The sequence below is a fragment of the Mytilus trossulus genome, chromosome 7, assembly GCF_036588685.1.
Source record: "Mytilus trossulus isolate FHL-02 chromosome 7, PNRI_Mtr1.1.1.hap1, whole genome shotgun sequence".
Taxonomy (NCBI): domain Eukaryota; kingdom Metazoa; phylum Mollusca; class Bivalvia; order Mytilida; family Mytilidae; genus Mytilus; species Mytilus trossulus.
In genome coordinates this window covers 10132830-10159717 of record NC_086379.1, presented here as the reverse complement: position 1 = coordinate 10159717, position 26888 = coordinate 10132830, and the positions used below count along the sequence as shown (strand labels likewise).

Sequence of the window (26888 nt, the reverse complement as noted above, 5' to 3'; positions counted from 1 at the left end):
AGCCTAATAAAGAATGATCTACTGGATATGTTCAAAATTTGTTCCAGGTGTCTGAATAGTCAGACATTATTTTTCATAGCCTTTTATTAGTTACAAAACAAGATACTATGACTTAGATAGGCATTTTTCTTTTATTATGGATGATCATCAGATGATAAGGACAAATTTATATTTGTACAATGGCAGATGTAAGGACAAATTTATATTTGTACAATGGCAGATGTAAGGGCAACTGTACATATGTTTCTGTTTATGATATAGCCCAATCAGCAAGTTATAAACATGAATTCATAATGGAGATTTGGAAAGTATTTTTCTAAAATGTAATGATTTTAACTTCTGTAATATATGACACTCTTATGTTTTCACATGATAAATCCAGATCAATTTCCAAGTACCATTAGTTTTCGAGTGTTCACACAAATTTATTATCTCCCTTGAATTAACACACGAAGTGAACAAACTTGATCATGTTTGATTTTTATTGAGTTTAAGAAATCCAGCTGTTGTAGAAAAGTATTTATTGTTCGCTTCTTGCACTTTTTTCTCTGCAGCTTGTGGATTTACTATTTCCAAACCCTGAAACAAACAACATGAATCTTAATTTAAAATGACTCTTGCAGCCTCACTAGACTGAAAATGATAAAGGACATTAGTTTTATATGTGTATAAGAAATATAGAAAAGCTTACTAAACGCCTAATAAATAAAATAGCTGTACTTTTATTAGATCTTTTTTGTTTTGTATTGATCTGATGTTTTAAGACCATTTCAAATGATTTTCATAGTTTATTTTTATGTTAACATATGTTATAATGTTACATCAATGTCCCAGGTAAAGAGAGGGTTAGTGCCTTCAAACATGCTCATTTAATCTTGCCACATTCTATATATGTCTGTCCCAAGTAAGGAGCCTGTAGTTCATTGGTTTTAATATGTTTGTCACATTTGTTTTCATCAATTGTTTTGTTAAAGCTAGGCCATTAATAGTTTTCTCAATTGAACTGCTTCATATTTTTTATGACATGGCCTTTTATAGCTGGCTATGTGGTGAAGGCTTTTTCTCATTGTTGAAGGTTGTATATTAACTAAATTGCTTACATCTACTTCATTTGAACAATCATAGATAGTTGTCCTTATTGGCATTTTTTTTTTATAGATCTGAGAAATCAACAACTAAAAAATCCCAAATTTCCCAAATTTAAAGAAATTTAAATCCCGACATCCCTAAATTAGAAAAAAGAATTTCCCGATCCCAAAAGGATCAATCTTGAATCCTGAGCTTTAAAACACTTGATCCTGACGTCCCTAAAAAGTTCCTGCCCCCTCTAATTGATACCTGGTGTAATTATCGAAATGGTGTGAAGGCCACACTGAATGCTGTTCCAGCTATCTTTTTTAAGTTATTTTTAAGTGTGTATTTACCTGTACATAATGGTGTGAAGGCCACACTGGATGCTGTTCCAGATATCTGTTTTAAGTAAGTGTTAAGTGTGTATTTACCTGTAATGGTGTGAAGGCCACACTGGATGCTGTTCCAGATATCTGCTTTTAGTAAGTATTAAGTGTGTATTTACCTGTAATGGTGTGAAGGCCACACTGAATGCTGTTCCAGCTATCTTTTTTAAGTAAGTATTAAGTGTGCATTTACCTGTAATAGTGTGAAGGCCACACTGAATGCCGTTCCAGATATCTGTTTTAAGTAAGTGTTAAGTGTGTTTTTACCTGTAATTGTGTGAAGGCCACACTGAATGCCGTTCCAGATATCTGTTTTAAGTAAGTATTAAGTGTGTATTTCCCTGTAATGGTGTGAAGGCCACACTGGATGCTGTTCCAGATATCTGTTTTAAGTAAGTATTAAGTGTGTATTTACCTGAAATGGTGTGAAGGCCACACTGGATGCTGTTCCAGATATCTGTTTTAAGTAATTGTTAAGTGTGTATTTACCTGTAATGGTGTGAAGGCCACACTGGATGCTGTTCCACATATCTGTTTTAAGTAAGTGTTAAGTGTGTATTTACCTGTAATGGTGTGAAGGCCACACTGAATGCCGTTCCAGATATCTGTTTTAAGTAAGTATTAAGTGTGTATTTACCTGAAATGGTGTGAAGGCCACACTGGATGCTGTTCCACATATCTGTTTTAAGTAAGTGTTAAGTGTGTATTTACCTGTAATGGTGTGAAGGCCACACTGGATGCTGTTCCACATATCTGTTTTAAGTAATTGTTAAGTGTGTATTTACCTGTAATGGTGTGAAGGCCACACTGGATGCTGTTCCAGATATCTGTTTCTTTACTGTTGTACTGCCTCCCCAAGTCTGGTTATTTTGTTTCTGTACTTTCATCTAAAATTCAAAGAATAAAAAACCTTAAAATTAATAATCTTCATTTATGTCAAAAATACAAGACACAGATTGCCTCTCAGAATGAAACAATAGTAAACATGTGTAAGAATTAAAAAAAAAACCTGCACAAATCTACACCCAAGTTAAATAAAAAGGCAATATTCAACCCTGGTTTAGTCAATTTATAATAGTTCTTTATGAATTTAATCATTTGACTGAACATTTTAATTTCTGTCAAATATTTTACAATTTAACGTTAAAACTAAGGATTTTCTTATCCCAGGCATAGATTACCTTAGCCGTGTTTGGCACAACTTTTTGGAATTTTGGATCCTCAATGCTCTTCAACTTTGTACTTGTTTGGCTTTATAAATATTTTGTTATGAGCGTCACTGGTGAGTTTTATGTAGACAAAACACACGTCTGGCGTACTAAATTATAATCCTGGTACCTTTGATAACTATGCCTACTGAGACTAACCCTTTAATAATAAAATAATACCTTTGACTTATTCTTACACTTCAATGCTCACATATTATCATCTGTGGGAGGTAAGTGATGCACTTAACAACTGAATATATTGTTCATCAATACCTGTAATGTTTTAGAAATTCTGGCTTTAGTCTTTGAGTCTACAACAGGACCACGTATTCTGCCTGATTTGGCCTTTGATCCCAATGTTCCCATAGTAAATCCTAAATCATCTTGATATGCATCTTCTTCAATCTGTAATGATATTTATAAATACAAATGTATCATCGTAATTCTATTCTGTTTCTTTCAAGTTTATTTAATAAATCTTATTGCGACAATATAGTTATTGCATTAGGTATGATACGATATCCACTCTATTCAGTTAAATTTTCAAAAATGAAACAGAGGCTTGTTGAGCTTTTAATATATTAAAAAAAAAATCTTCTTGGGGACCTCTTATTAAGTTGAGAGATGATAAATATCCTATTGCAAGAGATTTAGAGGTGGAATCTGTTTCTATAATGATTTTTTGACAAATGTTCTCCTACTTTCAAATGATCTGCAAAAAGATAAGTGACGTCATCAGGCATGGTTGCCTCTTTTCATGACATCACAATCAGAAATTCAAGGAGAGAAAATTAGACTTTATAATCGAATTTTGACCAATGAACAACTGAGATGAAACAAACAACACATTGATTAAATAATAATGATTTTAGCACTCTGAATGGTATTAATACACATATTTCAAAATGTTGCTGTTAAGATAGGATTGGTATTACTGAATATTTGGTAGATTATGTTATATAAATTTAAAGTTGGCTTTTTAATTCTTTTCACTTCACAGAAAATGATAATATATCTGAAATAAACCAGAGTACAGACCTCTCCAAAGCTCATTCTGTTAGCAGCTTTAGCCATTTCTGAAAGTCCTAGTCTTTCTTTTACTTTTCTGGCTCTGAAATTATGATTTAAAATATTATCAATAAAAGTAAACATACTATTTTGTGTCTTCATAAATTTCCCATAAAATACTGATTATTTAGATGTCAATTTCCTCCACCAATAAACTTGCCACTACAAAATAGCACATTTGTTTTGAAAGTGGCTTTAAAAAAAATCAATCAATTAATCAATATTATTAAGATATCAATACCTTGTAGCAAATTATTTTCACAGATGAAAAATTCGCAATTTTCATTGAATGAGGCATACAAAATATTTTGGCCGTATTATTTGGTGGATTAAAAACTTTTATCAATACCTTAGTATGTACACTTTTAAATTGGCAGCATTTATTTTGACGATTTTGTTCCATCTGTGAAAATACGCAAAAATAACCCGCTATACTGTATAATGTCCTTTAAATCTATGACTGATAGTCTTATTTGTTGATTTTACAATTCCTACCTTCTTCCTCCTCTTTTCTTCTTGGGGACCTCTATGGGGCTGGTAAAGCTTTAAAATGTTTAACTGACAGTCTTATCAGTTATCTTTATAATTCCTACCTTCTTCCTCCTCTTTTCTTCTTGGGGACCTCTATGGGGGCTGGTAAAGCTTTAACATGTTTTACTGATAGTCTTATCAGTTATCTTTATAATTCCTACCTTCTTCCTCCTCTTTTCTTCTTGGGGACCTCTATGGGGGCTGGTTAAGCTTTAACATGTTTAACTAACAGTCTTATCAATTATTTTTATAATTCCTACCTTCTTCCTCCTCTTTTCTTCTTGGGGACCTCTATGGGGGCTGGTAAAGCTTTAACATGTTTTACTGATAGTCTTATCAGTTATTTTTATAATTCCTACCTTCTTCCTCCTCTTTTTTTCTTGGGGACCTCTATGGGGGCTGGTAAAGCTTTAACATGTTTAAATGACAGTCGTATCAGTTATCTTTATAATTCCTACCTTCTTCCTCCTCTTTTTTCTTGGGGACCTCTATGGGGGCTGGTAAAGCTTTAACATGTTTAACTTATAGTCTTATCAGTTATCTTTATAATTCCTACCTTCTTCCTCCTCTTTTCTTCTTGGGGACCTCTATGGGGGCTGGTAAAGCTTTAACATGTTTTACTGATAGTCTTATCAGTTATCTTTATAATTCCTACCTTCTTCCTCCTCTTTTCTTCTTGGGGACCTCTATGGGGGCTGGTAAAGCTTTAACATGTTTTACTGATAGTCTTATCATATCTTTATAATTCCTACCTTCTTCCTCCTCTTTTCTTCTTGGGGACCTCTATGGGGGCTGGTAAAGCTTTAACATTGTTTACTGATAGTCTTATCAGTTATCTTTATAATTCCTACCTTCTTCCTCCTCTTTTCTTCTTGGGGACCTCTATGGGGGCTGGTAAAGCTTTAACATGTTTTACTGATAGTCTTATCAGTTATCTTTATAATTCCTACCTTCTTCCTCCTCTTTTCTTCTTGGGGACCTCTATGGGGGCTGGTAAAGCTTTAACATGTTTTACTGATAGTCTTATCAGTTATCTTTATAATTCCTACCTTCTTCCTCCTCTTTTCTTCTTGGGGACCTCTATGGGGGCTGGTAAAGCTTTAACATGTTTTACTGAGTCTTATCAGTTATCTTTATAATTCCTACCTTCTTCCTCCTCTTTTCTTCTTGGGGACCTCTATGGGGGCTGGTAAAGCTTTAACATGTTTTACTGATAGTCTTATCAGTTATCTTTATAATTCCTACCTTCTTCCTCCTCTTTTCTTCTTGGGGACCTCTATGGGGGCTGGTAAAGCTTTAACATGTTTTACTGAGTCTTATCAGTTATCTTTATAATTCCTACCTTCTTCCTCCTCTTTTCTTCTTGGGGACCTCTATGGGGGCTGGTAAAGCTTTAACATTGTTTACTGATAGTCTTATCAGTTATCTTTATAATTCCTACCTTCTTCCTCCTCTTTTCTTCTTGGGGACCTCTATGGGGGCTGGTAAAGCTTTAACATGTTTTACTGAGTCTTATCAGTTATCTTTATAATTCCTACCTTCTTCCTCCTCTTTTCTTCTTGGGGACCTCTATGGGGGCTGGTAAAGCTTTAACATTGTTTACTGATAGTCTTATCAGTTATCTTTATAATCCCTACCTTCTTCCTCCTCTTTTCTTCTTGGGGACCTCTATGGGGGCTGGTAAAGCTTTAACATATTTAAATGACAGTCTTATAAGTTATCTTTATAATTCCTACCTTCTTCCTCCTCTTTTCTTCTTGGGGACCTCTATGGGGGCTGGTAAAGCTTTAACATGTTTAACTGGAGGAGGTTCCTGTAGCTTTTCTAATTTTTGTTCTATGTCTGCTGCCAGTTGGTCCCCTACCTTACCATCTACACTTTCATGGAAGCTGTCTACTCTGGCTGCCAGTGTACTTTTGGCTGATACCAACCTCGCTGCTTTCTTTCTCAGATCCTGCAATCAAGTAAAAGTAATCCAATAAAAAGATACAATTCCTTAAAAGTTGAAACCTATATAACACTGATTTTTATCCATTAAATTTTCAATATGTTGTATACCTTATATAACATGTCCTTCTTTCTACTAGTAAATATAACTTTAAAAGATATAGGAAGGTGTGGTATGTGTGCCAATGAGACAACTCTTCATCCATGTTACAATTTATAAAAGATAATCATTATAGGCCTTCAACACAGAGCCTAATTGGCTCACACTGAACAGTTGCATGTATGATATATGTCTGAAAAACCTTCCTTAGGTGTTTAAAATTTAAAATGAATAAAACATAACAGTTTGGTGTTTTTTTTAATATCCAGGGATGGCAATAGACTACAATTCTTACATCAATGGTTTAGGCCAAATGACCTGAAAAAAAAGAAAAATATTTATTTTTACATAAAATATCTTACCGGTGGAGTTTTCTGTACTGTATCACTATAATATATGTAGCCGGTGTGTGGCATGATAGCTGCTGTGGAGAATCCAGACAATGTCTTCTTCTGTGAGCCCAAAAGTAAAACATTACATGCTGGCATCTTAGACAAGTTTGTTAACCCTCCTGCCAGACCTATGAAATAAAAAATATAAAATCAGTTATACTTGTCTTAGGAGTCTCTTGTTATATATGTATTCTGTCAGTGTAATAGGACCAAACTATTATATAAAAGGAAATATGGTTCTTTCAAAGGAGAAAATATATATGATAATTGTTATGCGTTTACTTTTCTACATTGGTTAGAGGTATAGGGGGAGGGTTAAGATCTCACAAACATGTTTAACCCCGCCGCATTTTTGCGCCTGTCCCAAGTCAGGAGCCTCTGGCCTTTGTTAGTCTTGTTTTAGTTTCTTGTGTACAATTTGGAAATTAGTATGGCGTTCATTATCACTGAACTTGTATATATTTGTTTAGGGGCCAGCTGAAGGACGCCTCCAGGTGCGGGAATTTCTCGCTACATTGAAGACCTGTTGGTGACCTTCTGCTGTTGTTTTTTTATTTGGTCGGGTTGTTGTCTCTTTGACACATTCCCCATTTCCATTCTCAATTTTATATGATAAGGTTATTTTTTACCCCTTAGAATTAAAATGTTATATGAATCAATCAGACATCATCCTTGAAAGATTCACGACATATATATATTAGTACCTCATTTTCAACAGATCTAACTTGTTTAAATATAGCCTCTTGACTGATTAATTATATTTGTTCAATCTGTCTACAGCAAATTATGAGCATTCTTGATGAAGAAAACATTTTAGATCTTTGTTGGATAGTTGTCTCATTAGCAATCATACCACATCTCCTAATTTTTCTATTGAGAAATCAATTCAAAATGATCTATTATTGTTTCTGGTATTATATCGTATCTATATCTAAAATACAACATAAATGCTCAACACTCACCCATCAATTTAGCTGCTATTGAAGCCCCAACAATAATTGAGAGGTTAGGTGCAATGAAAGACATCCTTGACTCCACATACTCAAATATCTTTAGTTTGAATTCACTCAATTCAACAGCCTGAAAATACAAAAAAATTATTATGTGAACTCTATATGTAATCTTCTATGTACTGTCCCACATTTATTGGTTCATGTATGTTTATGTCCTTTATATTGTGGGAGGTTGTTTTTGGCCACTTTCACTTTTTAACTACAGTTTTACCTCTTTTACATACATTTGAAGGCCACTAGCTGTCAAACCAGTCTTTGTTCAGACTAGTACATGTAGTAGAGACAGATATTTAGTGGAGAAGCAGCATACAAATTTTAAAGTCTTGAGTATCATCTTACTGGCAACAAACCAATGACCCACTGTACATGAGATTGTTACCACCATTTGACCATCACTTACTGGGAACAAACCAATGACCCACTGCACATGTGATTGTTACCACCATTTGACCATCACTTACTGGGAACAAACCAATGACCCACTGCACATGTGATTGTTACCACCATTTGACCATCACTTACTGGGAACAAACCAATGACCCACTGCACATGAGATTGTTACCACCATTTGACCATCACTTACTGGGAACAAACCAATGACCCACTGCACATGAGATTGTTACCACCATTTGACCATCACTTACTGGGAACAAACCAATGACCCACTGCACATGTGATTGTTACCACCATTTGACCATCACTTACTGGGAACAAACCAATGACCCACTGCACATGAGATTGTTACCACCATTTGACCATCACTTACTGGGAACAAACCAATGACCCACTGCACATGAGATTGTTACCACCATTTGACCATCACTTACTGGGAACAAACCAATGACCCACTGCACATGAGATTGTTACCACCATTTGACCATCACTTACTGGGAACAAACCAATGACCCACTGCACATGTGATTGTTACCACCAATGACCCACTGCACATGTGATTGTTACCACCAATGACCCACTGCACATGAGATTGTTACCACCAATGACCCACTGCACATGAGATTGTTACCACCAATGACCCACTGCACATGAGATTGTTACCACCATTTGACCATCACTTACTGGGAACAAACCAATGACCCACTGCACATGAGATTGTTACCACCATTTGACCATCACTTACTGGGAACAAACCAATGACCCACTGTACATGAGATTGTTACCACCATTTGACCATCACTTACTGGGAACAAACCAATGACCCACTGTACATGAGATTGTTACCACCATTTGACCATCACTTACTGGGAACAAACCAATGACCCACTGCACATGAGATTGTTACCACCATTTGACCATCACTTACTGGGAACAAACCAATGACCCACTGTACATGTGATTGTTACCACCAATGACCCACTGCACATGAGATTGTTACCACCAATGACCCACTGCACATGAGATTGTTACCACCAATGACCCACTGTACATGAGATTGTTACCACCATTTGACCATCAAGGTGGTCTGACTTTGAACTGGAGCATGCAGATGTAGCAGTTTAAGTTTGTATTTTTTTTTCAATCTGAATTAGTGGATTAACCAAAATTCTTACAAAAAAGCAGTAAAGTAAAGGCACTCAAATTCAAAATAATGGTTTACTAGATAACAAAAAACTTGTACCTGTACAAAACCTTTGAATAGACTTATAAAGAAGGGATATAGTTACGATACTGTTGTCAGGTCATTAAAGATTGCATATTTTGCGTTTATTTTGATTCACTTATAGGGTCTTTGCATCAGAACTAAACACGTTTATTCGAAAACCAGTTGTTGGCATGACACGGGTTATGTTCTTCTCATATATGGTTATGATGGTATGATACCAAACCCCTAACGGGAAGGATTGTGCCTGATGTTCATATGATGAAATCATAATCTTTCAGTCAGTTTACTTGAAGTCTGGAGCTGGCATGTCAGTTAACTGCTGTTGTTATTTATGTATTATTGTGATTTTGATTATTTTCTTTGGTTACATCTTCTGACAACAGACTCTGACTTCTCTTGAACGGAATTTTAATGTACGTATTGTTATGCGTTTACTTTTCTACATTGGCTAGAGGTATAGGGTGAGGGTTCTCACAAACATGTTTAACCCCGCCACATTTTTGCGCCTGTCCCAAGTCAGGAGCCTCTGGCCTTTGTTAGTCTTGTATCATTTTAATTTTAGTTTCTTGTGTACAATTTGGAAATTAGTATGGCGTTCATTATCACTGAACTAGTATATATTTGTTTAGGGGCCAGCTGATGGACACCTCCGGGTGTGGGAATTTCTCGCTACATTGAAGACCTGTTGGTGACCTTCTGCTGTTGTTTTTTTCTATGGTCGAGTTGTTGTCTCTTTGACACATTCCCCATTTCCATTCTCAATTTTATAACTAAATAATACTAATCAATATTAAACTGTATCATAGAAAGCTCATTGTTACTAAAAGCAAGATCAAAGTACTTTTACTGTTGATTTGAAATAATGTCATTGATGTCCCTTAATATAATACCAAAAGCTGTCATTGATAACCCTTACTCTAATACCATAAGCTGTCATTGATGTCCCTCTATTACCATAACCTGTATTGAAGATTTCATACAGAGGCCCCATGAATAGTAGAGGAAGACACAATCTTGTGCAAAGCTCAGAACAAATTGTACAGAACTTCAATGCATAAAAAACAAAGACACATTTAAGTCTTACTTCATACAATTTTAAAAGAAATAAATTGATTTTTAGAAGTATTTGCTGGTGCAAAGATAAAAAATATCTAAATGTAATAGGTAAAATTTTACCATTCTGCAGGCATCCATGACAACCGCCAATTCTTCATCTGTAAGCATAGAACTAAAACAGAATACAATCAATGTGAACAACTATTTCTTATTTGTATATAACTGATGAATGGACAAGTTTGAATAACTAAAAATATTCAAATTAGTTATGAAATAAGTCTAAATGCTTTTTTCCCACTATGGTAGTGGTCCTGATCGCGAAATCCCAGGCTTATAAACATGAAATCCCAAGGTCCCGATTAAAATAAATTTAAGTCCTGACATCCCGATATTTGAAAAAAGAATTCCGTGATCCTGAAAGGGTCAATCTCGAAATCCTGTACTTAAAAACACCAGACCCCGGAGTCCTGATAAAGGTCCTATTCCCCCTCAACTATTTTGTTACTTTATTGCCTACACATTCATTGTTAGATCATTTTAAAATTTGGATGTGATATCTATAAAACTGAGAATGGAAATGGAGAATATGTCAAAGAGAATCGACAAAAGAGCAGATATGTTTGTACGTTATGATGGGAACAAGTAACTTGCAGTTATAAGATATACGAATATGTGGTATGAGTGCCAATGAAACAACTCTCCATCCAAGTCACAATTTTAAACAAGAGGCTGTCACAACGACAGCAAACCGGATTTATTAACATTTATTTGTATCCTGCCAATATCACAAGAACCTTAACTGATGAACGGTGAAAGTGAAAATCGTCAATATCAAATTTGACCTCCATTTTGTCATCAGTATTAACATATTAAAATTTGAAAAGCTTAGGTTGAATTGTTCATGAGTAAATGCACGGACACGACTGGAAACTCCATTTTTCAATCTTTCAAGAACCATAACTCCTGAATGGTAAAAGTCAAAATCGTCATTATTGTACTTGACCTTAATTTTGTTGTCTGTAACAACATATTAAAATTTGAAAAGCTTTGGTTGAAAGGTTCATGAGAACATGCACGGACAACATTTGGTTGCCGGGCCTCCAGCCCGCTTGGCCACCAGCCGTACATCCCCAAATCAATAATCGATCATTTTTGTCACAAAAATCTGGTTAAAAAAGTAAACCATTAAAGGTCAAAGTCAGTCTTCAACACAAAGCGTTGGCCTTTATAATTTACTTTTCTTGTTTCATCAGAAAAAAAAAGAAACTTTTGACTGTGGAATTTTTCTTTCATAACTTTGAAATTAAACCAAGGTCTATATTTAGTTTAAACTGTGATGACTCATAAGTTTTATGTTAAAATTTATTTCATTTAAGGAATGACTATTATATTTTTTCTGTCTATGAAGAAATAACATAAAAAATTTGGTGCACACTGAATAATGCGCGTAGCTGGTTATTTAACAGTGTGCACCAATTTTTTTTATGTTATTTCGAATAGACAGAAAAAATATTACAGCCATTTCTTATAATTTACTTCTAAATTATATTTTAAACCGTAGAAAACCATTAAAAACCGTTGATGATGTACGGTCACATGACTAAATTATGTCTATGGGCTCATAACTAAATAACGTCAGCCAATCAGAAGACGCGTTACATCCAAAATTAAATTATAAGTTAATAACTATACCTACCCTTGTGTAGTAGATGCAGTAACACTGACAACCATAATGGTGGCTGGGGTCAGGATCTCTTGTAAATTTTCATTGTTTTTGGAATTTTCTAAAATGCTGTTTCCAAGGTTCTACAAGAAAAAATTAATAAACTGTACAATTACTGTAAACCTGGTAAAATTCTTAGAGAAGCCTTTAAATATAGCTATTACTTGGTGACAAAAGGGGAATAATTGTATCATTGAGAATGGGCATACAGCTGTGACAATGACATTTTTTTGGCAAATCTTTTTTTCTTCTTAAATATTGGCTTTTTTAAAATATTGATCAAATATGTATTTCAAATATTTAAACCCAAAATCTACCAAGAAGAATTATTTAACAAACCTTCACAGTCCTAACATATTCCATAGGCATAGGAACTAATGATTCTAGCTCTGGAAATCTTTTTGAATAATGATCTCTGGTAAACTTGTGTATCACATCTGAAAAACAACACAATATGAAGTATCTATTTTCACTTACTTTAAAAATGCATTTATTCAAAATTTCAAAAAAAAGCTTGTTTTTCATGCGTCTGCTACATTATCAATGTGTTTATGTCTTAAGATGTTATTATTAAACTTCAGTAAGCCTTCAGTAGTTTCATTAATTTTTTCTGAGTATCTTTTTTTATCGTGAATATTATCTGCAGAACATTTCCTATTATCCTTTTTTAATGGATTGTTGCGCTTTGGTAATCATACAAGATGTCCTTACTTCTATATTATTTATTTTTATTTGTTATTTACCAAGAAAATTCAGTTATATATAAAAAATATATTTATAAAAATACTAACTTATTTCATTATCTATTTCAACTGTTAAATTGTTTGCTTCAACAATTAGTTGATATTCTGGATCTGCTTCAACTGGACCAGCAACTGAAAAAGCAGGCAAATATTTGTATTACATATCATGAAATGGCATTATTTCACACTACTTCTTTAATGGAATATGTAGATTCATTTTTAAAGGAATGGTAGCACCTGAGCTTCAATAGGTTATTTTCTTTAAAACTTTTTTTCAATTTTTGATATGTTCCCAGTTTTTCATTTAGTGATGATATATGTTAGAAAAAAATGTATGCTTTTACATGAAGGTAAAAAATTCTTGAAGATTTCATAAATGTATAAGTTTAAAACCAACTTTGAAGGATTTGAAGAAAAAAATATATCCTTTTTTTATATTTTCCATCTTAAATAATGGTTCCTCCTATTGTTGATTGCTTTTAAGTTGTAATCATTATATGGATCGTCTATTGTCCAAATGCTTACTATAAGAAGAAGTTCTGACTGGAAAGTGTTTCATAAATTTGAATGTGTTTTTATATCATAACATCCAGAAAAATGTACATTTTGCCTAGCACCACCTACCACAATTAAGACCAAGACATCATAACTTGTGTAATCAAATATGTCCTTTTTTTAAGGTAATGGATAATTAGGTAAAGAAATTCTACATTTGAAAACAAATAATGTAAAATAAGACTCTCAAGAGAGAACTGCTTTAAACTTTAAAAATGCTTTAACATAAAAAAAATGTCTGGTCTAATAGTGCTTAAACTAAAACATGTTAAGTTAGTCATGGAAATTTAGGTTATGTAATAAGGCAGGAAACAGACTATTTTGTTTTTATGCCTGAAAAAAAAAACATGTAACATTTAATCCTGACTCACTCGTCACTGTTACACCAAAATTTATCTAGACTCACAGGGTCTTTATATGAGTGTCACATATTTATATGAGTGTCATATATTTATATGAGTGTCACATATTTATATGAGTGTCACATATTTATATGAGTGTCACATATGTATATGAGTGTCACATATTTAGATGAGTGTCACATATTTAGATGAGTGTCACATATTTAGATGAGTGTCACATATTTATATGAGCGTCACATATTTATATGAGTGTCACATATTTATATGAGTGTCACATATTTAGATGAGCGTCACATATTTGGATGATTGTTCAATATGTAAGGCTGAAATGTGACCTCAGGAGAAGGTGTATTGTTTGCTTGCTGACATTTAACGCCTTGTAATTTGTATATGTTTACTCTACCTTTTTTACGTCTTGGTTGAGTGGCATATACTTGAACTTGCTGCATGACATCCTTCAGCTGGAAAATGCAAATAAATATACACATTTTAGTATAAACATAATTAAAACATGTCAGTGCCTAGAATTGTTTCAATAAAGCAGTCTTCTTACATGTCTTAAAAATTTGAACAACATTTTTCTTTGACTTATGGAAAGCAAGATGTACCTCTTTTTACTCAGTGAAAATCTACTTGCATCAAGCCTTTTCTTATACATATCTTCCTTATATTCAAAATACTTATATTTTGGTAAAAAAAAAAGTATCTTGATCTTTAACATGTTTAAAAATATAAAGCAATTTCAAAATTCAAATACTGTAAATTCTGAAATTCCTATGACGTCTTTTCGATGCCAACATTGTGACTACTTGAGTTTTCCAAAAAATAAGTGCTCATATTCTGTAGACTGAATCATATATTTGTATATAGGTTTTCCTAAAATCACAACAATTAAACTCTCATAGCAGTTTATTCTTTAATAAAAATTATTTTAGACATAAAATAAAAACAAAATTAATACATAATTATTTATTGATCAGTACTGTTTATCAATATTTTAAATCATATTGTGTTTTTTCTTTAAAAAAAAAAGCGGTTTGAAAAAATGTAAATGTAAATTATCTTTTAATGTTCAGGAACTTAATAGTAGTAAACAAAGTATAGGAAGTGGAATATACACCTGCAGACATGATACATTCATTTCCCTTGAGTAGGGAGATTTCTTCACCCTTGGGAAATATGATTTTTCCTGTGTGAACAAATTTTCATATCTCCCACAGAAATGGGAAATACATGTATAATATTTATTACCACAGTCTGAAATTATTTGCGTACAGTCAAATAAGTATGACAAAGAAGTAGATTCTACAGGCAGATTTTAACAGCTAATTGTTCAGGTCAGATCATATTAAAATGAGGGATGTAAATAAATATGTTACAAGAAGGTAAGCATTTGTGGATGTTTATAATCATTACAAGACTCTCAAACTGAACTTATGTGGCAACACACTAAGAAACAGCTATAGATGTACATACCAAAAAACTCATTTTAGGTCAGTTGGTTTCCTTTGCTAATTAAAATATCTAAATGTGATATAATAAGGCTAACAGCATATATTAAATATTTAAACTGAAACTACATTTGTCGTTTTTGAGATCATAAGGGCAAACTGTGGCATGCTGCTTGTGTGGATTTCTAGGAGCTTCAGTCATCTTTTATAGTTGCATACCTTTTGGCTATCCCGTAATTTTGCTACAGATCTAACAGAGTCCTTTGTTGAGAAGTCAACTTCTTCAGAGACTTCAGCCACTTCAGCAATATCTGTCATTTCAATATCAGGGTCATCTTCAATTGCCTCCCCTCCTGCCTCTTCGTAATCTGCCAGAAGTTCATCTGCTAGAGACATCTTGTTTAACTGTTTCTCAAAAACTTACAACTAAAATTCAAAAATATAAATGTGTATGACTGGTATCAAATAGAACATGTCTAATTTTCAGTATTCCAACTGAATTAAACTGATTAACCTTTTTTATGTGGTGAATGAGGCGTAATAAATATAAAATGATATTATATTTCGCTCCTTGTGAGCCCATTTCTTGGAAATAAGGCATCTTCTTCTATAGTGTGTACATCCAACATGGCAACCATTATGAAATCCTTGGTCCCTATATATATATGTTGGCTGATCATGTAAACACTAAATGTATATAAACTTTAAAATGATCTTTATGAACCTACCTGTGTTCTGTGAATCATTTTTAAGTAACATTTATATGGTAACAAAGTCCCCACTACAGTCATGACAGTAGAAAAATCAATAAAAAAAAATATTTAAAAATTGGGAAAATTCCGAAATTTTCATTGTACTAATGAATTCAAAATCCTTCAATTTTTTTTATGTCATGTTTTGAATTCCCGCACCTGCACAGAAATCTACAATGTTCTTCCTTTTTCCGGTCTCATTTGTATGAAACTTTGAGTAAAATGTATATTTATCAGTCTAGTATAAAATAGGAAGGAACACAATACCAATTTCATTGGTAATAATTCCTTGATATGAAAAAACGTTACCTGATGATAGCATTTACATTGCATATAAAGTCATAACTTAATAACGTCATAACTTAATAACGTCACAATTAAAATCCCTAACAACAGAACCAAAATTGGAAACGTTAGGGTATTTCCGTTTCTTTTTTTTAACAAATATTTAAGTTACAAAAAAATAATTCATGCAGACTTCCTCCCCATTTACAGGTAATGCCTGTCTCATATTAAAATACACTTATAATGTAATATTATTTCATAATCAATCATTAATGCTTAAAAGTCACCAATACATGATGATGTATGTGCTAATACCAAAATTTCAAGTGTTATTCAGCATGTTTAGTCATTACACATGTTACAAGTGTTATTCAGATAATAACGGTGTTATTCAGTCTTTTGTGTTACCCCATGTCTCTTATATAAGTATTGTCACTTGTGAAAATGTATATTGTGTTACTGTACATACATTGTATTTGGTTCTGCTTGTAAAGCGGTAGCTAAACGTTTATGTTTGTTACAGATGTCGTTTTATGAAAATAACGGTGTTATTCAGTCTTTTGTGTTACCCCATGTCTCTTATATAAGTATTGTCACTTGTGAAAATGTATATTGTGTTACTGTACATACATTGTATTTGTTTCTGGTTGTAAAGCGGTAGCTAAAAGTTTATGTTTGTTACAGATGTCGTTTTCTGAAAATGAAGTCAGCTGGAATCCTCGATCTTGATATCTATATCACTAACGGAAAGCTTATTACTAAAATCTATGATAAAAGAGATGATTTTTCATTTCCTATTGTTAATTATCCATTTTTAGATGGTGACGTTCCCTTGTCACCATCTTACGGTGTTTACATATCTCAACTTGTACGATTCGCTCGTGTATGTAACAATGTTTTAGATTTTAACGAGAGAAATTTATGTATTACTGAAAAATTATTACACCAGGGTTTTCGAAATCACAAACTAGTCAAAACATTTACTAAATTTTATCATCGGTATAAGGACATCATTCGTAAATATAGCTCAACATGCAGACTTCTTATACATTCAGGTATTTCACATCCAATTTTTTTATGGAAATATTCTTTATAAAGCACAAAAATGTCAGTATTCACCCCAGAAACTAACAAAACCTTTAAATAGACTTATCAAGAAGGGATATAGTTACGATACTGTTTTCAGGTCATTAAAGATTGCTTATTTTGGCGTTAATATTGATTTACTTATAGGGTCTTTGCATCGGAACTAAACACAATTATTCAAAAAACAGTTGTTGGCATGACACGGGTTATGTTCTTCTCATATATGTTATGATGGTATGATACTAAACCCCTAACGGGAAGGATTGTGCCTGATATTCATATGATGAAATCATAATCTTTCAATCAGTTTAACTGAAGTCTGGAGCTGGCATGTCAGTTAACTGCTAGTAGTCTGTAATATTGTCATTTTGTTTATTTTCTTTGGTTACATCTTCTGACATCAGACTCGGACTTCTCTTGAATTGAATTTTAAATGTGCATATTGTTATGCATTTACTTTTCTACATTGGCTAGAGGTATAGGGGGAGGGTTGAGATCTCATAAACATGTTAAACCCCGCCACATTTTTGTGCCTGTCCCAAGTCAGGAGCCTCTGGCCTTTGTTTGTCTTGTATCTTTTAAATTTTAGTTTCTTGTGTACAATTTGGAAATTAGTATGGCGTTCATTATTACTGAACTAGTATATATTTTTTAAGGGGCCAGCTGAAGGACGCCTCCGGGTGCGGGAATTTCTCGCTACATTGAAGACCTGTTGGTGACCTTAAGCTTCTGCTGTTGTTTTTTATTTGGTCGGGTTGTTGTCTCTTTGACATATTCCCCATTTCCATTTTCAATTTTATTTTTTACAGAGTTTGTCTTTAGTGCCGTGTGGAGACAGTAGAGTGCCTCCCCGTGCTTCAGGTTTATGCTCTTATAATATACTAGATTATGGAGTGTGTGTCCGAGCGAGAACTTCTCTAGTTCATTTCTTTGGGAATATTTATCAAAAAGAAGTATTGCAATATTCAGCCCCATTCTACTATTTAGTCATTTGTCAGTTGCTTCCTTTATATACCCCTTTTTTCCGGGTAATTAAAACGAATAGTGTTAGACATTTTTAGCCGATCAGATTTTTCATTTTTACATAACTTCATTTATTGTATGCTGGTTCATATTCTGGACGCCACTCTTTGCTCCTTTATAATATATTTCACAAACAAAAAACAAATATGAAGCTTAGAAATGGAAAAATATTAAATACTAAACTCGTTCAAAGGGTATCTTCACGTCTCAATCTTCAAAATCGGTTATCTAAAAATACTACCATCGCTAACATTTTTAACAATAAAAATCGTGGTTACCCTTCTATCGAGTAGTGTCATGCCAAAAAATGACTTACATGTCCACGTCTTTCCACCAAAAATATGGTACGGTCAACGTTTAATGGTCGCACGTTTTCTTTAAATTTTGAAACTGATATAACTTGAAAAACAAACAGTATTATTTATTTACTCACATGAAACAAACCGGGATGTGGTATTCAGTACGTAGGTGAAACTGGACGATATTTATCTAAACGCACTCAAGAACATTTGTATCGTTTTAAAAGACCCAATAAATTCAAAAGTATCATTTATCAACACCTTAAGAAGCACAATCATCCTATTAAATGTTTAGCAGTTCAACCTTTAGAAGTAGTAAATAAGCAGCCTGGTGAATCTCATTCAAAGTTTGTACAATCACGGAAAATAATTGAATTAAATTGGATTAAAAAATTACAGACAGTCTACCCTCTCGGTCTGAATGATAATATCATGGGAATTGGTAATATATCAAGAACCGATTCCGTTAACATTTTGGATATAGTTTCTAAACCTGTTCGTAAAAACCATTCTCATGGTCTTAGAAGAAATTGCAATCAAAGAAAATTTCGGACCAATCATACCAATATTTCGGACTTAATCTCTATTTCAAAAAACAACGGCAGACATTATCTGTTAACAAAGCTCTGTTCATTACCGGTTAACAGGTTAAATAAAATTTTGGAGGATTGCAACACAATTTCATATTACAGTCCAAAGTATGAAATAGTTCAAATTATTATGGCATATTGTTATTCTAAACTATTTCCAAAAATTGATTGCCCTGAGGATCATAAAAAACATTTTATTAAAATAAAGTATGTCAATAAAGGTTTTGATTTTGTAAATATTGCCGGTATATTTAACGACCATTCTGTTAAAGAACAAGTTCCTGGATATTTTGACAATACTGAGCTCCCTCTTATTTGTTATATTTACAAGAAATCTACCCAGAAATTTGTGTTTAATTATAACCAATTGTGTAAAGATGTTAATATCAGTGAAAATACACCCACTTCATGTAATTGTAGTAATTCCGCTTACATTTATGGACCTATTTCCCATGTTATACGAGAGATCTTAACATCGTTCAAGACCGAGAGTTAAAATCATTCCTCAGTAAAGGACCTAAATATCGTCCCCCGTCAGTTATTAATTGGAATGAGTGTCGTAATATCATCCACGACTCACTCCGTACTTCATGTACTTACTGTTTGAAATGGATAAAACGGGAAAAAGCTGACAAAAAATCTTTGGACTCTTTTCTAAATTCAGTAATAAACATAGTTGATATACGTATTCAACATTTTAAAGAACATTTTATTATTAACAATAACCACAATAAACCTATTTCTAATATCAAACATGAACTAAAAGAACTAGCCAAAGAATTTGTTTTTGTTCCGGCCGATAAAGCTGCTAATAATATTATTATTGTTTGACGTAAATTTTACATTGAGGTTCTGAAAATAGAAATTACTAATTCACCAACATTCCAGCTGACTTCATTTTCAGAAAACGACATCTGTAACAAACATAAACTTTTAGCTACCGCTTTACAAGCAGAACCAAATACAATGAAAGTCCCTACTATGAATTGGCTTCTGAAGCTACACAAAACACCTTACAAATATAGATTTATTTCGTCTTCAAGCCATTGTTCCACTACTAAATTGTCTATTCTTCTTACTAGTACACTTGGTACATCAAAAACCTGATAATAAATTGTTCAAATAAGGCCTTTGAAAATAGTGGAATTAATTACTTTTGGAGTGTCAAGAACTTGTTGGAAGTACTTGACAAATTGCATGCATATATTGGTGATTTTGAATCTGTTCAAAGTTTTGATTTTTCTACCCTGTATACCACATTGCCTCACATTCTCATTAAGAAAAATTTCACCCACCTAATTAAATGGGCATTTAAAAAGTCAGAATGTGAATATATATGTTCAAACTCTTTTAGGTCATTTTTTAGTAGCAATAAACAAAAAAACTATGTCAATTGGACATACTTTGATACTATATATGCCCTTGAATTTTTACTAGATAACATTTTTGTTCGCTTTGGAGATTCCGTATATCGCCAGGTTATCGGAATTCCAATGGGGACTAACTGTGCACCACTTATTGCGGACCTGTTTCTGTATTGTTATGAGTTACAATTTATGACAAAAATCAGCAAAGACCCATCGAATTCAGACGAAACAATATCTCGTAAACAAATTTAATAATACTTTTAGATATTTGAATGATATTTTGGCTCTAAATAATGACGACTTCAGTATGTATACTAAAGAAATTTATCCTGTTGAACTTACTTTAAATAAAGCTAATACTAACAATGACCACTGCCCTTTCCTCGATCTTGATATCTATATCACTAATGGAAAGCTTAATACTAAAATCTATGATAAAAGAGATTATTTTTCATTTCCTATTGTTAATTATCCATTTTTAGATGGTGACGTTCCCTTGTCACCATCTTACGGTGTTAATATATCTCAACTTGTACGATTCGCTCGTGTATGTAACAATGTTTTAGATTTTAACGAGAGAAATTTATGTATTACTGAAAAATTATTACACCAGGGTTTTTGGAAACTAGTCAAAACATTTACTAAATTTTATCATCGGTATAAGGACATCATTCGTAAATATAGCTCAACATGCAGACTTCTTATACATTCAGGTATTTCACATCCAATTTTTTATGGAAATATTCTTTATAAAGCACAAAAATGTCACCCCAGAAACTAACAAAACCTTTAAATAGACTTATCAAGAAGGGATATACCGTATAGCGGGTTATTTTCGCGGGGTGCAAATTTTCGCTTATTTTCGCGGACAGAACTTAATCGCCAAATTAAATTCCGCCAAATTAAAAATGTACAAACAAAGGTATTATTAAAAGTTTTGAATCCACCAAAATAATAACCGCCAAAATATTTCGTATACCTTGTTCAATGAAAATCGCGAAATTTTACACCCGCGAAAATAACCCGCTGTACGGTAGTTACGATACTGTTGTCAGGTCATTAAAGATTGCTTATTTTGGCGTTAATATTGATTTACTTATAGGGTCTTTGCATGGGAACTAAACACAATTATTCAAAAAACAGTTGTTGGCATGACACGGGTTATGTTCTTCTCATATATGTTATGATGGTATGATATTAAACCCCTAACGGGAAGGATTGTGCCTGATATTCATATGATGAAATCATAATCTTTCAATCAGTTTAACTGAAGTCTGGAGCTGGCATGTCAGTTAACTGCTAGTAGTCTGTTGTAATTTATGTATTATTGTCATTTTGTTTATTTTCTTTGGTTACATCTTCTGACAACAGACTCTGATTTCTCTTGAATTGAATTTTAAATGTGCGTATTGTTATGCATTTACTTTTCTACATTGGCTAGAGGTATAGGGGGAGGGTTGAGATCTCATAAACATGTTTAACCCCGCCACATTTTTGCGCCTGTCCCAAGTCAGGAGCCTCTGGCCTTTGTTTGTCTTGTATTTTTTAAATTTTAGTTTCTTGTGTACAATTTGGAAATTAGTATGGCGTTCATTATTACTGAACTAGTATATATTTTTTAAGGGGCCAGCTGAAGGACGCCTCCAGGTGCAGGAATTTCTCGCTACATTGAAGACCTGTTGGTGACCTTCTGCTGTTGTTTTTTTTTTGTCTCTTTGACATATTCCCCATTTCCATTTTCAATTTTAAAATTGAGAATGGAGTGGGGAATCATCATAATGACAACAACACAACCAAAGAGCAGAAAACAGCTGATGGCCACCTGACCAATTGGTCTTCAAAATCACGAGAAGAGAAAATTCTCACCTGGAGCCAGAACATTATATGGGGACGAAGTCCCAAATAACAGTAGAAAATTCAATAAAAAAAAAATCGGGAAAATTTCTCGAATTTTTCATTGTACTAATGAACTCAAAATCGTTTTCATGTCATGTTTTGATATCCCAGACCTGCGCAGAAATCTACAATGTACTTCCTTTTTCAGGTCTCGTTTTGTATGAATCTTTGAGTAAAATTTATATTTTTCAGTCTAGTATAAACAGATAAATAGGAAGGAATGCAATACCAATTTTCAGATCTACTTTCTGTTCCGTTTTTCCCCGCATTTGCGCAGATATCTGTCTTGTTTGCATGAGACTTTAAAAACAAATTATATTTATCAGTCTAGTAAAATATAAGATTGGATCTCAATACATTTTCAATTTTAATAATTGTTTGATGTGAAAAAAACATTACCTGATGAAAGCGTTTCTTTTGTTTACATCGAATATGACATCATAACTTAAAGAACGTCACAGCTAATTCCCTAACAACAGAACCAAAATCGGGAACGTTACGTACGTTATTTCGGTTTCTTATTTCAAAATGGTAAAAAAAAAATACATACAGACTTCGTCCCCATTCACAGGTTATGCCTGCCTCATATTAATTCCCCGATATAAAAAAAAACTTCCTATTATTGGGTATACAGGGATGTGCCAAAAATATAGGTCATAATTTTGGGAGATTTTATATTAGAATGACCAAGGATTTGTATAGTTAGACTATACAAATCCTTGATGATATAAATTGTTCAAAAGAGGAATAAAACACAGGCACTTGTTTCTGTCAATATGGGGTTTAAAATTACTATCAATACCAGTATAAAAAAAAACTTTTTATACTGGTATTGATAGTAAACCCCATATTGACAGAAACAAGTGCCTGTGGAATAAAACCTTCAAAAAGCTAGCATTACAATAAAGCTATCGAGTCAAAACTTAAATATTAACATTGTAATTATACCTAATTGTTGTAATTTTACCAAATATTTGATCAAACAGATTTCAATTCCTCAAAATACGTCTGAAATAAACATAAACAAACACTGCTAAATTTTTACATGGGGGCTGCCATTTTTCGTAATCAAAACGTTTGTTGGATTGCCTAAAAAGTAATACCCGGTTCAATTTTTGGTGACGTAAAATTTCCGTAAAAAAAATCACTAGTGTCGCAACCGATACCGTGACGCATAAAGCATAAAGCATAAAAGATTTATTTAAAGTCGGTTATACATATAACAATACATCATAAGCTCTGTAGAGCTTTTATCCGACATACATATAAGACAAGCACAATACATAAAACACATAAAACACAAAGCACATCATGCAAAATAGTTAATGTTATCAAGCACAGCAATTTATAAGCACAATTTAAAGCATATAAACAAACATAAAATGCAGATAAACTAACATTCATGCAATAGCTATTTTAAAGCCCTAAAAGTAATTCTAGCATTAAGAACACAAATAAAAAAGTTATGCCTAATAATTTAAAAACCAGAGTATACATGTTCCAGGTCATATGAGTATTTGGACCGTACGCGTACGGTCCGGACCGTATACGTATACTCGTACGGTCCGACCATACGCGTACGATCGGACCGTATGAGTATACGCGTACGGTCCAGCTGATCATACATGTTTTGGGATCATATGGGTTAAATTTAAACAAACATTTATCAAAATCTTTATTTTTAGTTATACTGTGACAAATTGTTATCATTACAAAATAGATGGATAAAGGGAATAAGCGAACAATTGAAATTAAATATTTGTTTAATTGCATATCCGCGTGAATTTTATTTTGTTATTCTGGTCAAAGGTAACACTGACTTAATTGCTTCTAATAAGAACGTCGTATTTTTTACATTTACAGTGTATATAAAGTGCGAATCCAGCTAGTTCATTTTTACTGTTATATGCGGGTATGTCTATTGTAGAAAAAAAGATTATGGGAAAACTGTATTTGTTTACGTTTTGAAAATATCAAGTTAAGTGATTTGAAGGAAAGTTTTAACATATTTTCATTGTTATATGTCTTTATAATATACAAACATAGCATTAAAGTTCAAATAAGTGTTTTAAAGCATCATAATATAGCATATCGATTATTGAAAGGATCCATTTTAACTATAGATGCGATGAATTATCACTGTTAGTGCAGTCATTATTAATGTAGAATTTTCAAAGATGCGAGGAATTTTTATTGTAGAATTGTGTGATAAATGCACTTGCAACAAATGAAAAAACTTAGTTGATAACTTTAGGATTTATGATACATGTATTTTCAAATTGAATTATAAACTCCACATTCATTCTTCATCAAATATATAGCTTTTCAAACTTGTAACAAAAGCGATTCCCAAAATGAAAAATTCTAGATCCGCGAATGGATACTACCGCAGAGGTAAAACCATACACATTTGGGTTGTTGTACACGAAATGCATGCTACAATTCATTTTTGTTGATTTTAGACCCTTTGGAACTCTATGTGGGCTATTTCAGAAACTAGACAAAAAATCCCCAAACTAGATACGAATGTCAACGAATCCCAAATATCTAAATTAAAGGACTTTTGTCTATAAATTTGGACCCCACAAAATTGAAAAAGGGACCAAAAATATAAAAAAAATGCATGCATCGAATACATTTGTTATTGAAGGCATGACTGTAACAATAGGATGAATATACAAAAATATCTTATTCTGGGGTCTCATTGGGGGGTTCTGCTCCCGGATCCCAATAACTATTTTGGCAGATTACCGTATTCCGCTTATTGTTTTGTCAGATTCTCGTATCCCGCTATACTATGAAGTTCTCATTTTTTGTAATTATCCGTGTCCCGCTAGACTTCATTTCTCGTTTTTCAAGACACAATCATTTGACTCTCACCTGTCACGCTTGCAAAAAATCGGCAATCCGGCGTCACACTTATACCCAAATGCGACCCACTATTTTACTCTATTCTGACTCATATTAAGCCCATTATAAATATATAATAAAAAAAGTAACGTGGATTTTTTTATCCCTTTTTATCCCGTCTTGTTTCGTTTTGAGCCATATATAGATGTCGTACATGTATGTCACAATGAGACAACTCTCCATCCGAGTCACAATTTATAAAAGTAGACCATTATACGTCAAAATACGGTCTTCAACATGGAGTCTTGGCTCACACCGAACAGCAAGTTATAAACGGCTCCAGTTTAAAACCTTTTAAACGGGGAAACAAAGGTTCAATCTATATCAAGATTTACGTAATTAGTGGTGAAGTGTCATGGAAATGGATAAAAAAATAAGGATAAAGATCCCTATACGATTTATAAGAAACTAAATGGAATACATTCCTCCGTAAGCTAAATTTTATCAAACCTTTCTCTTACTTTATCTATTGTTTGAGCAAGTCGGCTAAATTAAGGCTTTACAGCTAATTTCCTAATGCATGTAAAGCAAAACTTTGGTTGGCTTGCTTGCTTTGTTTGTTTAATTGTTTATACAAACTTTGTAAATAAGATTGACATTTTTAAACAATATCAATAGGCATAGTTTAACCTGTATGTTTAATATTTGAATTAAATTGGGTGTTATCATAATGATTATCCAATAAAGGAAAAGCAAGCAAGTCAACTAAAGTCTTGCTCTACATGCTTAAAGAAATGCGCTGTAATAGATAAAAAATAAATAATTATACAGTGAAAATGCACCGCATATACAATACTAATGATCCGCTCCACAGTGAAAATGAAAGAATAGTATCATTATTCGACGGTAAACATGACTAGCATTACGAAATCATCACGGTGGAATTTAGGTAAATATGAAGAAACTGAATGACAAAACATATTCTACGTTATACAACTTTATTAATTGTATGAGAATGAATATTTTTTACTGCAACAACATCTTACCTGTTAGTTATAAAGCACCTGCACGATCTGTGCGTGAAATGTCCTAAATATTCACTTATTTTGGTATATGTTTCACAGCTTGATGGCTTTAGTCGCTATAAAACCCCGCTCGCATCTCTTACTTTGTTTTATTAGTATTATGTATTGCTGAACATATACATTTTAACTAATTTTCTTCATTTTCTTCAAAAATTAAAAAAAGTTCGTCTGTTTATTTATCATTCTACATTAGACATTTATGGCATATACAGTAAAAATGATATTTTAGGATCCGCACTTTACATACACTGATTTACATGTTTGTTAATGCATGTTCCTTTGCGTACATGCATTTCTTTTGTAATGGTCATACATATTCTAAAACAATTGTCCTCCCACATTATGTTAACTTCCGATAACTTCAATTTCAATGAGCATACTGAGCTGCAATTAATGAATTACCGGCGTGCAAAATACAGGAGATTAAC

At 32.9% G+C, this 26888-nt stretch overlaps 1 protein-coding gene across 3 annotated transcripts; it reads right to left on the bottom strand.

The window, feature by feature from the left end:
• Window positions 1-190: 190 nt before the first annotated feature.
• LOC134724616 (U4/U6 small nuclear ribonucleoprotein Prp31-like) lies at window positions 191-23605 on the bottom strand. 3 transcript variants are annotated; one of them, XM_063587747.1, is made up of 14 exons: window positions 23493-23605; window positions 15447-15653; window positions 14180-14237; window positions 12908-12991; window positions 12456-12553; window positions 12090-12199; window positions 10514-10565; window positions 7666-7783; window positions 6674-6831; window positions 6001-6218; window positions 3704-3776; window positions 2939-3070; window positions 2243-2344; window positions 191-579 (listed from the first exon to the last, which is right to left on the bottom strand). In XM_063587747.1, the coding sequence occupies exons 2-14, from the start codon at window positions 15621-15623 to the stop codon at window positions 469-471; spliced, it is 1491 nt and encodes a 496-aa protein (XP_063443817.1). In that variant the 5' UTR covers window positions 15624-15653; window positions 23493-23605; the 3' UTR covers window positions 191-468. The 3 variants fall into 3 exon arrangements, with proteins under 3 accessions (XP_063443817.1, XP_063443820.1, XP_063443819.1); XM_063587750.1 differs by having other exon boundaries at window positions 23474-23585; XM_063587749.1 differs by having other exon boundaries at window positions 23461-23574.
• Window positions 23606-26888: the final 3283 nt, after the last annotated feature.